Below are 13,162 nucleotides of genomic sequence, written 5' to 3' on the forward strand. Positions count from 1 at the left end.
GCATATGACCATTTTGATAATCCTTTGACTGCTAGGTGATCTTTGGGCTTTTCAGGTGTGTCCTGAGAATAGCCTGATGTTCCTTGGTGTTCTTTTTTGGTAGGCTCCTTCCCCTGGAATCATCCCTGCGTTTCAGCTTGGAGTTTGGAAAGGCCTGCCAGTCTTGTGGTAGCCCACCAGAGTGGGTGATAGCAAGGACTGTGATAAAACTCCTTGTGAGTGGTGAAAGCAAGTACATATGCCGAGCACCACTAGCATAGTGCTCTGTAGACACAGCTAGTTATTCACTTCTTTCACTGTTAGGTATGAATGAATTAAGCCAATCCACCTGTGGAGGAAGGGTTTGCTTTAAGTGGTACTTACAGGTGATGCCCATTAGAGGGAGCTGGAGGCTTTGCAAGAAGAGCGAAGGGTTGCTGAAGTAAGCTTTGTATAACCAAGTTCCTGTGGGGCTTAGCCACTGATTTACAGTCTCTTTGTTCCATCCCACTCCAGGAATCTAGCCTCCTATGGTCCTGCTAAGTAGAAACTGATGCATCTGGGGGTGCATGCTTTGCCATTTTTACTTGGGTATGTTGTGGCAGTGCTACCTTCTTGGCCCTTGGTAATAAACTGGCCAAGGGACTGTTCTACATCTTGTAAACACAGCGGGTGGTACATATAAATCAGCTCTACTTCCAGGCCCCTGGCCAAAATTTCATGTTAGAAAAAAGAGGCTCGTGCTTTGCTTCTCTTTCTTTCCAGTGTCCCTGTTGATCGCTTCTTCCACACAAGGTTTCATATTGTTCTTTCTAGGCTCCTTCAGCCTTGGGAAGTTGTCTAGGATGGGTCCTTGTTGTTGTGTTTTATTTTGTTTTTCCTCAGCTGTTTGTGTCCCAGGGTCGGATAACTGGTGTAGATTATGGGCCTGCTCGTTTTGCTCTTCTCTTCCTTTCAAGGTGCACTGGGACCAGGCTTGTTCCTGCACTTCTAGAGCAAAGAAGGGTGGGCACAGTGGGACTGAGTGAGAAATCTGATCTAAACAGCTTGTTTGGCTTGGACATTCAAACCTGTTTTGAAGTTGTTGCCATTGGGCATCCATCTGGTTCCAGGGACTGTGGGAATGACCAGTTTATCAAGATATAATACCCAACAGTGAAGCATGTTTTAAAGATTTTATTTATTTTACTTTTTCCCCCCAAAGCCCCAGTGGGTAGTTGTACATCGTAGCTGCACATCCTTCTAGTTGCTGTATGTGGGACTCGGCCTCAGGATGAACGGAGAAGTGGTGCCTCGATGCGCACCCGGGATCCGAACCCGGGCCACCAGCATCGCAGCGCGCGCACTTAACCACCAAGCCACAGGGCCGGCCCAGTGAAGCATGTTTTGATAGAGAGATCATGGATGTCAAATGCTAATTAACCCTGGCAGCTCCTAACACATGAGAAATATCTTTCCTTGCACATATCTCTGAGGCTTTCACGTAATTCAGCATTCACCTCTGCCCTGACTTTTTTTAAATACTCTTATTCTAGGGCCGGCCCCGTGGCTTAGCGGTTAAGTGTGCGCGATCCGCTGCTGGCGGCCCGGGTTCGATCCTGGGCGCGCACTGACGCACCGCTTCTCCAGCCATGCTGAGGCCGCGTCCCACATACAGCAACTAGAAGGATGTGCAGCTATGGCCATACAACTGTCTACTGGGGCTTTGGGGAAAAAATAAAAAAAAATTATAAAAATAAATAAATAAATACTCCTATTCTAGCAACACAGTGAACTAACCTACAAATCAGGGCATAAGCCTGCAAGCAAACTCCTGTTTCAGGTTCCCACTCTCTTCCCTGTGGGAGCATTGATTATCAAGCACGAATAGGACTTCAGAATAGAAACAACGCTGAAGGTACTGCAGGTACAATGGCAAACCTCTCTTCAGCTTTCTTTCACCAAAGGTCATTCTGTGTGTTCCTGAAATGATCTACCCATGATCTAATGAACTCCCTCTTCAGTGAGTTTCTTGCTCTAGGGCAGGGGTTGGCAAACTATGGCCCACAAACAGCTGCCCATTTTTATGAATAAAGTTTTATTGGAACACAGCCACACTCACTCATTTACATATTATCTGTGGCTACTTTTGTACCACAATAGCAGAGTTAACTGCAAAGCCTAAAATATTTACTGTATGGCCCTTTAAGAAAAAGCTTGCCAACTCCTGCTCTAGGGCAGATAACTGACAAATATTCCTTTTTAGAGGGCTGAGATGAAATAGGATTTTCATATGCTAATGATATATAATAATAATTGTTGAAGGATAAGAGATTGGTTCTGAGCTTTTGCTAATAAATGGGGATAGCATTAAAGTTTGAGCAGGAATTGATGTTTTTGTCCTTGGTTACTTTCCTCATTACTTCCTTAATAACTTTGGTTTATTAAAACTCTTTGACAAGTTGATTCTTTTGATTTACTGTTTCCTCTTTATAGAGTAGACTGAAAGTTGAGCCGCTGGTTTTCCTATATGTAGTAGAGTTTTATTTATCGGTATTGTGAAGGACATTTTCCGACAAGGCAGTTATGTGTTTTCAGTGCTGATATTTCTCACTTGGTCAAGGATAGGAAAGAGGTGTTTGTAATGTGCTACAAACATCAAAAAGCAAGGAGCATGCTAGTTGAGTTGTGTGCAGGGTTCTCCATCTGTTCAGATATTAAACCTTGAGTTTAGCCTCTCAGGGGAGTTCTTTACATTATTCTTTTTCATTTCCAAGAGCTAAGGTAAGAGTAAACCGAAAAGGTAGATACTTGAAAAAAGAGATAGTGAAATATATATTTTTCCACTTCTGCAGAGGGAACGTCCACCACCTCCAGCAAAGCCACCACCTGATGAAGAGGAGGAAGACCGCGTAGATAAGAAGTATTTTCCCTTGACAGCTTCTGAGGTAGAGGGTTGAGGGTTTATTCCCATCACCGAAATATGATATTTTGAAAAGTTCATCAATATGTGCTTAAAGAGTACTTTGCTTTCTCATTTTCTTATCGCCTCTTTGGGGATTAGTAAATTTGTATTGCGTATATCAGTAATCTGGAACAAGACCTTTCAAACTCACTCAAAAGTACTAAGCAAAGAATTTTAATAAAGCTCTCTAGCAGACAGGCCAATTGTTGATCTACCTTGCCACATGGAAAGTAAAATGAGCACATTTTCTGCTGGTTCCAGTTGGCTAAACACTTAGTTTTTGCTTTTGTACCTGTGTTGTCTTGATACAAAGTGTACAGTATCCCCCTAGTCACTGTTCTCTAGACTGTCACAGCAAGCTTTGGTGATTTGCCCCAAATGTCTTACTTCTCTTTTTACATTTTCTCTCTTCATTGCACATGAAGAATCTGCACCAGGACAAACACGGAAAATGTCATGAAGACTCAATTAGAAGAGAAATAGGAGTCATAGGGGTGGGGAGAATCAAAGAAGGTTATTTGAAAAGAATAGTCCATTTTAAAAAAAAAGAAATATCATGGAGCAAATAGTTCAATCTTCTCACTTAGGTATATGAAGAAAATCATATTTTCCTTGATCTTTCATCTTCAAAATGCTCCTTTAACACTTCCTACCATTCAGAGAGTATGTTTATTGAGTATTTATTCAAAGTATTATGTAATTTCAATAGTTATTTTGTGGCTCATTCAATGCCCTATTGTTCTTTAATTTACAAATCAGCTAATATAAACTAGTCAGTTAAGTCTCATTACTTTATCCCTAGAAATCAAAGTTAAGTTTTTTACAGTATTGCCATGGACCATCCAGTGAGACAGGTTCTCTTAGTTAATATAAACTCATGGAACCCTAATGATGGCTTTAGGTTAACAAAATGTGTGAATACAAGGAAGACCTTTTAAGAATGTAGAAGTCAGTGTTGGAGATAGGGAACGATTTCTATGGTAGGTAAAAATTCTGTCCTTATTCCCTTCTATTCCTTGATTACAAAATGCTTATCATGTCTTAACTAAGGGTTTCCAGAATTATAGCCTCCAGGGTCGTAATACATTGCTAGCAGATACAAGGGAGTGTATTAAGTTCCTACACGTTTTTATATAGAGGCTTGCTTCATTACCCCCTTTTTACAAGGAGAGACCTAGTAATATGGAGCATATTCAGTTGGGGCTGGATCTCTGTAAATGCCTCATGCCACCTGTTTAATAAGAACTGGGATTGAAATTCCTAATGCCCAAGGATAAGGGCAAGGCTCTTAAAGAAATATTGGACAACGAGAACTTTTTAGTCTCCCAAAACTTTCTAGAGCATACAGTTGGCAATAACACAGTGTCAAGACTTAGGAGGAGGAATCTCCATGTTACTTTCCTGGATGGGAGACTCTGTCTGAGATATGTCTTCTAGGACTTGCTTCTGGAATTCCGGGTCAGTTGGACCATCATAGTCAGTATTTGGAAGACCATGGGAATTCTGGCTTTGCTTACTTAGTGTTAATTATAAGTACATGAATATAGAGGTGATATGGTCTGGGTCTTATCCTTTTAATGGTCAAGGCAGACTCTGTTTGCTGTTAGGTCTTCTCCAAAGGTGGACCCTTTTTTTAGACTCTAATCTTCACCAGCTTTATTTCTTTTTTTGTTTTTAAAGGCACTGACTTTTAATAATTTTTATTTATTTATTTTTTTGCCCCCAAAGCCCCAGTAGATAGTTGTATGTCATAGCTGTGCATCCTTCTAGTTGCTGTATGTGGGACGCGGCCTCAGCATGGCCGGGGAAGCTGTGTGTCGGTGCGCGCCTGGGATCCAAACCCGGGCCACCAGCAGCGGAGCGCGTGCACTTAACCGCTAAGCCACGGGGCCGGCCCGACCAGCTTTATTTCTTATACTCTCAAAGCTTTAGTACCCTAACCCTCATATCCTAGGAGGCATTGGCTTCATCAAAGTTTAGACTTTTGTATTTGGCAAGCTATCTGCCCCAGTGTTTGTATCCTATTCCTGAGGCTTGTCATTGTCGGATGACCCATAGAAGCTTTTAAGGGAAGTTAAGTATACCTGGCTCCAGGAGAGCTTATCAGAGTAAGGACCAGATCATGAAACTGGCTTAAAGAAATTAAACACATGCACACGCATGTGCATGCACACACATTTAGATGTTTTTGCCCCGCCAAATGGGCTGCCAGCTGCATCGGACTGACAGTGGTCTTCTCTATGCTCAAATGTGCTAAACGTTCTTGGAAAGTTGCAGCTGCTATGGTATCTCTTCCCAGAAAGCTGCCCACACCCCACTGGCCATTCCATTGGTCACAGTTAGGTGGTGACTGGTAGTAGCTTTCCTCTGCAGCAAAAATGTTGTTTTCCATATAGCAGAGAATATGTTTTTTTTGGCTTTGATTTATTGCCAGTCCAGGAAGAAAGGGGAAAAAAAGATTAAGAAGTAATTTAGTAAAGAGCAGAATCCTTTCTGGGTTGAAAATCAGTTACTGCCATATTCACTGTGATGCAGGGCTTCTTGAATGGGAGCTAGGAAGGCTTGAAGAAAAGCAGTTTATTGCTTTATTATGAGATTTTAATCCCATAGCTGGCAGAGGCCAGGACTAAGAGGAAAAGATCATCCTATGAGTTGTCTGGATATGAGCAGGGGACTGTCATTAGACAGTCCCCTGAAGGACTGAAAGGAGAGAAGGAGAGAAAGAGTTCCAGATTAGATGGAGAAAAAATGAGGCCAGCTTGGTCCAGAATCAGGGGAAGTGAATTTTATGGCTCTGGCTCTGCTGGGAGCTCTCTGTGTAACCTTGGGCAAGTCCCTAGACCTCTCTGGGAACTGAGTTTTGTCATCGGCAAAATAAAAGAGCTGGAACCAGGTGCTCCCTAGCTGTGACCGTAATGGTTCCAGTCCCTTCCAGCTCTGACATTTGCTGGTTCTCTACTTCTGGTTGTCGTGCACAAGTGCCAGGTACGGAGTGAACACAGGTCCAGTGGGCCTGATTTTCCAGATGGAAGTCATCAGCCCTGTCCTGCTTGAGAAGAAAGGGTATTATAGGCGGGCATCCAGGCTGTCAAATACCTCTCAGAGAAGCATGCCTGGAGCTATATGAGAGCTCTTGCTGCGTGCAGAACACTCACAGAATCAGATTTCCAGGGCTCTGCCTAAGTGATAGCTATGGGTGTGTAATCCTGCAGAACACCAATTCTTGTCTGTAAAGCCTGGGTATTAAGTTGACACTGTCTGAACTGCTTAATGGTCCCTCTTTGTTCTCTTAATTGTGTTCCTGTGAAGAGGCAAAGGAATAAGTAATACAGGCAAATGGCTCATTGTAATGAAATAGCTTTGAGCTTCCAGGTGGCTTTCAGTAAGTGGAGGTTCCTGCTGTGTTTAGCAGAATTTTGGAAAGAGGCTATCATTCTCCCTTTGGAGTGGCAGCCTTGTTAACAAGCAGGAGCTGCAGCCTCTCATTTAGTTTGAATCCTTGCTGTCTCATTAGGCCATAACATGGTGAGCTATGTCTCCAAGAAGCAAAACCCTGATGAATCACAAACCTGATTCGTTTCCAGTGAGCTGTGGGACGTGTCAGTGAAGGAGGAGGTTTCTGTGTGTGCCCAAGAATCGCATTTGTAGGGTACTGTTATTTGTTAGGTGGACTTGGGAATTCCCCCTCACCCTCTTGTTCCCAGCCAAAACTGCTCAAGAGAGATTTTGTGCTTTGGTTTCCTCTCCTAATAGCTCATATATGATCACTCTTGATTTGCCTGTGAAACACATTGCATTCTTAGAGCGGGTAAGCCAGAACTATCCTCTAAAGCAAGGAACTCCATTCTCTCTTTCAGTGCGACTATAGCATTAATTGTGGTGTTTCTGGCTTGGTTCGAGAAAAAATGTGGCTAATCTGGTACCATGCCATGCCTATGGGTGGCCACCAGGCCCTCAGCTGACTAAAGCCAGTTGGCAGGTGTAGGAGCCAGCTCTGGTCCAGTTATTTCATCCGAGACACTTGGCTGCCTGGGTTAGGGATTTCTTAGTAGACAGAGCTGCTTTTTCTCCACTGAAATTCATGCTGCCTAGTCACTTGCCTCCTTTCAGAACAGAGATTGGTGGAATTAATTTGAAATTATATTGTCATAAATGTGGTAGGAAGTTGGATTTTGGGAAATTCTTAATAACCCCAGGACCTGGGAAGAAAGGCGCACAGAAATAGAGAAGGACTTACAGAGCACTTTGTTTCTAGTAGCTATCAGTCATTCAGGGTCAGTCAGAAGTCATTTTGATTCCCTCTTGAGAAGGGGGGAAGGATTCCAGCCTTGGGGTGGGATGTGTGCATATTAGGAAAGAAACGTGCACAGCTTTATGATGCACCATGGCTAGAAACCGCTTGGGAGATACTATCCACGGAAAAGAGATCTTGCAGAACACTGTGGAGATGACAGAAGCAAGAGAAGGGAGAATCATGGATTTTATTTATGGCTTTTTGAAGAATAAAATGACGTAAGGAAGGGGGAGTGTTTTAATCAAAGGCCTTTGAGATTTGAGGTACAGGTGCATATCCAGAAAAGCAGTTGTGATTCTATGTGACACTTGAATAATTTACCTTCTCTTCCCCTCCTCTCTTCCTCTCAGATGAGAAAAGAGCCAATAATCTCTAATTTGCTCAACATAACCTGTCTTGGTATTAGCCACCACACAAGAAGTACTGTGGTATTTTTCTCTCTTAGGTCTTGGCCATGAGACCCTGGATTCAGGGGAGTGCAGCCAGGGAAGAGGATGAGCATCCTTATGAGCTATTGTTAACAGCAGAAACAAAGAAGCTGGTGTCAGTGGACGGAAAAACAAAAGGTACACCCCCCCCCCCAACAGAAACAACTCTAAAAGGATTTTTAAAGTTTGTGATCCTGGGTGGAAGGAGGTGGTGATGTTCTTGGGATAGGAAAGTTTAGTTTCCTGGTAATCTGGGGTGGCAGGTATATTATGACCTTTCATTTTCAATACCCGGGGTTGGAGTTGGCTTGCCACCTTTCAGCACATGGAGCAAGGAAAAGGTTAGGTCAGCCTAGGAGAGAACCGTGGAAGGAGAGAATGCCAGCATTGTGGCAGATTGATTTGGGGTCTCAAATCATAAGCCCTCAAGTTAGCCTGGTGGAAAAACAAGCCAAACAAGTCAGTCCCTTTGGGTTCAGGCTGACGGCACAGACTCCGCTTTGAGTCCTAACCTCAGAGCGAGACACTCCTGGGGAGGGGCCCGTGATTGGCTGCCACCCGGTAACTAGAGTGCTCTGTCGCCTTGGCCTACTTTCATTGCCTCTGCAAAATTCACTTTCCTCCATGAGGGAGTGAGTGCTGCAGGACTGAGATCCAGCCAGGCCGATGTAAATGCAGTCACGACAGAGGTGAGTGGGCATTGCTGGAGAATTTGTGACAACCTCTGTCTAAGGAAGAGCAAAGAGGGGCAATGCAATTCCCACTGCAGTTTGAAGGAACTCCTGTGCCGCCCCCCCCCCCCCCGCCCCGCTCTCTATAGCTTGCATGTACTAGGTCCTTCATGGGGTGTCATTAGTGCCTCCTTTCGATCCTGAGACCGTCTACGGTTCAGGTAAGAATGGGGGATGTGATTGTTTCTTTTGCAGTGCCCTTTGCTAGACCTGTCGGAGGGTAGGGGGTGGCAAAGAGAACGTGTGCATATGTGTGTGACATTGTAGACCTTATTTTTAATGGTCCTGTTTAAAAGATTTCTCTTCCTGCATGCAGAAACTTCATGGTCATTTTCATAGTAGTTTTGTTTTTTACAGTTTCCATTTGGAGCTTTTAAAAAAAGTTATCATTTAGATACAGTAAAATTTACCCTTTTTGTGTATAGTTCTGTGAGTCTTGACAAATACAGTTGTATAACTGCCACTATAATTAAGATACGGAACAGTTTCATCACACCAAAAAATTCTCCTGTGTCCCTTTGTAGTCAGTCCTGCACCCCTCTCTTACCCCTGGCAACCACTGCTCTTATGTCTGTCCCAATAATTTTGCGTCTTCCAGAGTGTCATATAAATGGAATCACACAGTATGTACCCTTTGGAATCTGGCGCCTTTCACTTAGCATAATTCATTTGAGATTCATCCATGTTGTTGCATATATCAATAATTTGTTCCTTTTCGTTGCTGACTAATATTCCATTGTTTGGATATACCATAGTTCATCTATTCTCTAGTTGAGGTACGTTTGGGTCATTTACAGTTTTTGGCATTTACAAATAAAGCTGCTATAAATATTGCATACAGGTTTTTGTGTGAACATAGGTTTCATTTCTCTTGGGTAAACACTAGGAATGGGATGACTGGGTCCTAGGTATATATATACTTAACTTTAAAAGAAACTGCCAAACCATTTTCCAGAATAGTTATAGCATTTTGCATTCCCAAAAGAGTTATAGTTGCTGTGTATTCTCCTTAGCACTTAATATTGTCAGGTTTTTAAAATTTCAGTCATTCTGATAGGTGTGTAGTGATATTTCATTGTGGATTTCATTTGCATTTCCCTAATGACTAATGATGTTGAGCATCTATTAATGTGATTGTTTGCCATCTTTATATGTAATAAAGTGTCTGTTCAAATCTTTTGCTTATTTTAAAAAATTGGGTTGTTTCCTTACTATTGAGTTATGAGAGTTCTTTATATATTTTGGACACAAGTTTTTTATCTGATATGTGATCTTCTAGTCTGATTTGTTTTTTTATTCTGTTAACAGTGTCTTTTGAAGAGCAGAGGTTCTTAATTTTGAAGTTCAATTTATCCTTTTTTCAATGAATGAGGTCACAAATATTTTTTCCTATATTTTCTTGTAGCAATTTTATATCTTTAGGTATACCTTTAGGTCTGTGATCCATTTTGAGTTAATTTTTGTATATGGTGTGAGGTATGGGTAGAGATTCATTTTTTTGCATATGGATATCCAATTGTTTCAGCACGATTTGTTGAAAAGACTGTCCTTTCTTCATGGAATTGCCTTTGCCACTTTGTTATTCTTTTTCAGAATTGTTTTAGATATTTTAGTTCCTTTATCTTTTCATACAAAAATTCAGAATCAGCTTGTTGATTTTTACAAAAAGTCCTGCTGGGATTTTTATTGGGACTGTGTTGAATCTATATAGCAATTTGGGAAGAACTGATATCTTAACTGTATTGAGCCTTCCAATCACATTAGTAGATTTTTAATTAATTCTAATTAATTTAGAGAGAGTGGAGTAGAGCACCGATGCCTTCTCTAGTTGTTTAATAATAAATCATACTGAAATTAACCCTTAAAGAATAAGCACTTAATTAAGTTGATGCTCTGTTTGAAGGTAGTTCTTAGTGAGGGAAGAATCTTTAGCATCACGGAGGAGGGAGATTCCAGTTCCTTCTCTTTTTCAAAGGCTTGATCTGGAACCACTACAAGATAACTGGCTCAACCTTTAGAAGAAAGAAAAGCAAAAAGTCAGACAAACTTCATAAATGAGGCTGGTCTCCTTGCCTGCCAAGTGCCCTTGGTAGCAGTTTTCTATTTTCAGATCAAGAGTTCTCCAGGTTAAGGAGGCAACTGCCACGAAGGACTTCAGACCCCCACATCTAGTCCTCCTTTGCTTTCGTTTCTTCCAGCTCTGCAATATTGAGCTAACTGTTAAGAGTGGGCCGTGCAGGAAGCAGATTTAATTGAACCACAGCATGTGGGGTGTGCCTGCCTCCAGGCTAGCTGCTTGGATCACTCAAAGAGCTTTCAGACAAAGGAGTTGAGACATTAAATATGAAAATGGGCTCTGCCAATTTCTCAATAGTCTGGAAGGAATGCCTGATGGGTTGGTGAATGTGAGGCAAGTCAGCAGATGGTGTTGTGGGTTAGTACATATTAAATCTTTTCTGCTTTTCCACTAATGTCATTATCTTAGGCAGCTTTTATAAATTAATTCATCAGTTTTCAAAAGGCCACGTTAATGAGACTGCCAGAGGTTTCAGACCTCCTTACTATAGTCCAAGAAACTACAATGTGAGGGGTGGGATGGGAGATTTTTTTAAATTACATTTTAAAATTACATTTGTATTAGCTCACTGGAAAAAAATTCAATCAATACAGAAATACAGAATACAAATAAAATGCTCAGGTTCTTCTCACCTCTCTGCTACTCACAGTTGCCAGAGTTGACCACAGTTTGAAAGTGTAGTGTATGCTTCAGGCCATTTGCTATCTTTATACAAAAGTGACTATGTGAGATTGTTTTGTTTGTTTTTAACCTAAAATGGGATCATATTTTACAAACGATTTTGCAAACTTGTTTTTTTATTTACCTTGTCTATAGATCATGGATACAATTTTGTCTTAGTTCTTACAAATCTACTTTATTCTTTTTCAATGGTTGTTGAATATCCCATGACTCATTTTTCCATTCTCCAGTTGATAGATGTTTAAGTTGCCTCCAGTATTTCTCTGTCATAAATTATGCTGCCATGGACATTCCATACACATATTCTTACATGCTTATAAGAGTATTTCTTAAGAGACATTGATAGAAAGTAGGATTAGCCACTCAGATTGTAGGTGCAGGTCTAGATCTAATTGGTGGAGCTAAATTGCCCTCCCTTAGTGGTGAAGGAGCACTCTCTTTTCTCCATCATTCACCAACATGGAATATTGTCACTCTTTAACCTTTTTTACCATGATAAGTAAAAAAATTGTCTTTTGAAATTGTCATTTGTCTCATCTAGTGAAATTGAGCATCTTATCTTATTGATTAGTGTTATATATTTAGTCTGTGAGTTGCCTATCTTTTTTTTTCTTCTATTTTTCTACTTAGAAATTAATTGTAGTGGAAATACTTCATATAAATACTGATAGTATTTGGCCAAGTGATACCCAGAGGAAAGTTTATATCTTTAAATTCATTTGTTAAAACACAAGAAAGACTAACGCTTAACCAAAAGAAAGTAGCAGAGAGGAATTAATAAAGATAAAAGTAGGTAGTATACTTCATATACTGTATGTGTGCATGTTACACCTCAAATAAAGAAAAAAATAAAAGCAGAAACAATGAAGTAAAAAAAAAGCAATAGAGTTGATCATTACAATGAAAACTTGTTTGTTTTTATAAAGATATCTGACAATCTGATCAAGAAAAGAGAAAAAAACACAAAATATAGGAATAATATAAAGAATATATATAAGGACAAATTCAGAGAATTTTTAAAATCTCTCTGATTTTAAAATTATTTTAAGATTATTTTAAAATCTTAAAAAGAGAATTTATAGGAATAAATTTTATGTGGTTAGTTAGAGTTGCTACTGTCCCTCTGGGATGAATTGTCTGAGAGAGTTGTTGGCCCATCAAAATGACTGGTGGAAGTAGGGTTTCTACTGACATTTAGTGACTGGTGACCAGGAATGCTAAGCATCTTGCACTATGCAGGACATTTCGGTGAAGAATTTTCCCACCCAAAAATGTGATTTGTGTCTGTAGATATTACAAAAACTGACAGAAGTAGAAAGCTTTAATAGATTAATGAAGCAGAAAACCCATCCCCCCAAAAGGCACTAGGCCTAGATGGTTTTATGATAGTTTTATCCAACAATGTATTCCTCTGTTATTTAAATTGTTTCAAATGTAGAAAATTTCTTCTGAAATTATTATATAAGGCTAGCATAACTGAGAGCAGTATTTCCTGTTTCGTGTTGCATAGTCATTTATTTCTCTTTAGTGTTTAACTCTTTGCCCACTGGACATTCTGGACATACTACTGCTCAGAGAAACAGTGGATAACTTTCCAGGTTTAATAGCAAATAGAAAAGTAGCCAAGAACTCTAAAAGTCATTATTCTCTGTGGTGCTTTTCTGCAGCATCCACTAATGGTGCCTAGGTCTAGGTGAAGTGGTTACTTAGGAGAGTGATGAATCAGTATCAGAAGACAGTGATACATGTGGACTCCTTGGCACACAGCTACACTTCTGAGGTTTTTTAGATGCAATTAAGTCAATGTTCCTGAGAACTATGCATTTATTTAGGTCTGTGTGAAGTTTGTGCATGAGTATGAAGACCTTAATCCTCTTGGAGGGAAGGAAAATGTTGTTTTAGCTTCTCCCTACTGCCGCATCCAGAGTGCTGCCAATTCCTGAGCCTTTGGGGAATTCTATAGTGTAAGTCTTGGCTTTTTCGTTTGCCAACTTGGGATTCTCAGGTGTGCTTCCATCTGCAGTCTTA

The 13,162-nt window shown here is 40.6% G+C and overlaps 1 protein-coding gene across 7 annotated transcripts in view; it reads left to right on the forward strand.

Moving 5' to 3' along the window:
* ANKS1A (ankyrin repeat and sterile alpha motif domain containing 1A) overlaps nt 1-13,162 on the forward strand; it is a 181,857-nt gene that overhangs the window by 87,812 nt on the left and 80,883 nt on the right. For all 7 annotated transcript variants that reach the window (XM_014782793.2, XM_087438482.1, XM_087438480.1 and 4 more), the window contains 2 exons: nt 2,814-2,906; nt 7,663-7,783. In XM_014782793.2, coding sequence (XP_014638279.1) covers nt 2,814-2,906; nt 7,663-7,783 — 214 coding nt within the window. The remainder of the gene's footprint in view (nt 1-2,813; nt 2,907-7,662; nt 7,784-13,162) is intronic.

The sequence above is a fragment of the Ceratotherium simum genome, chromosome 13 (genome assembly GCF_057802395.1).
Source record: "Ceratotherium simum simum isolate JZ-2026a chromosome 13, ASM5780239v1, whole genome shotgun sequence".
NCBI classification, from domain to species: domain Eukaryota; kingdom Metazoa; phylum Chordata; class Mammalia; order Perissodactyla; family Rhinocerotidae; genus Ceratotherium; species Ceratotherium simum.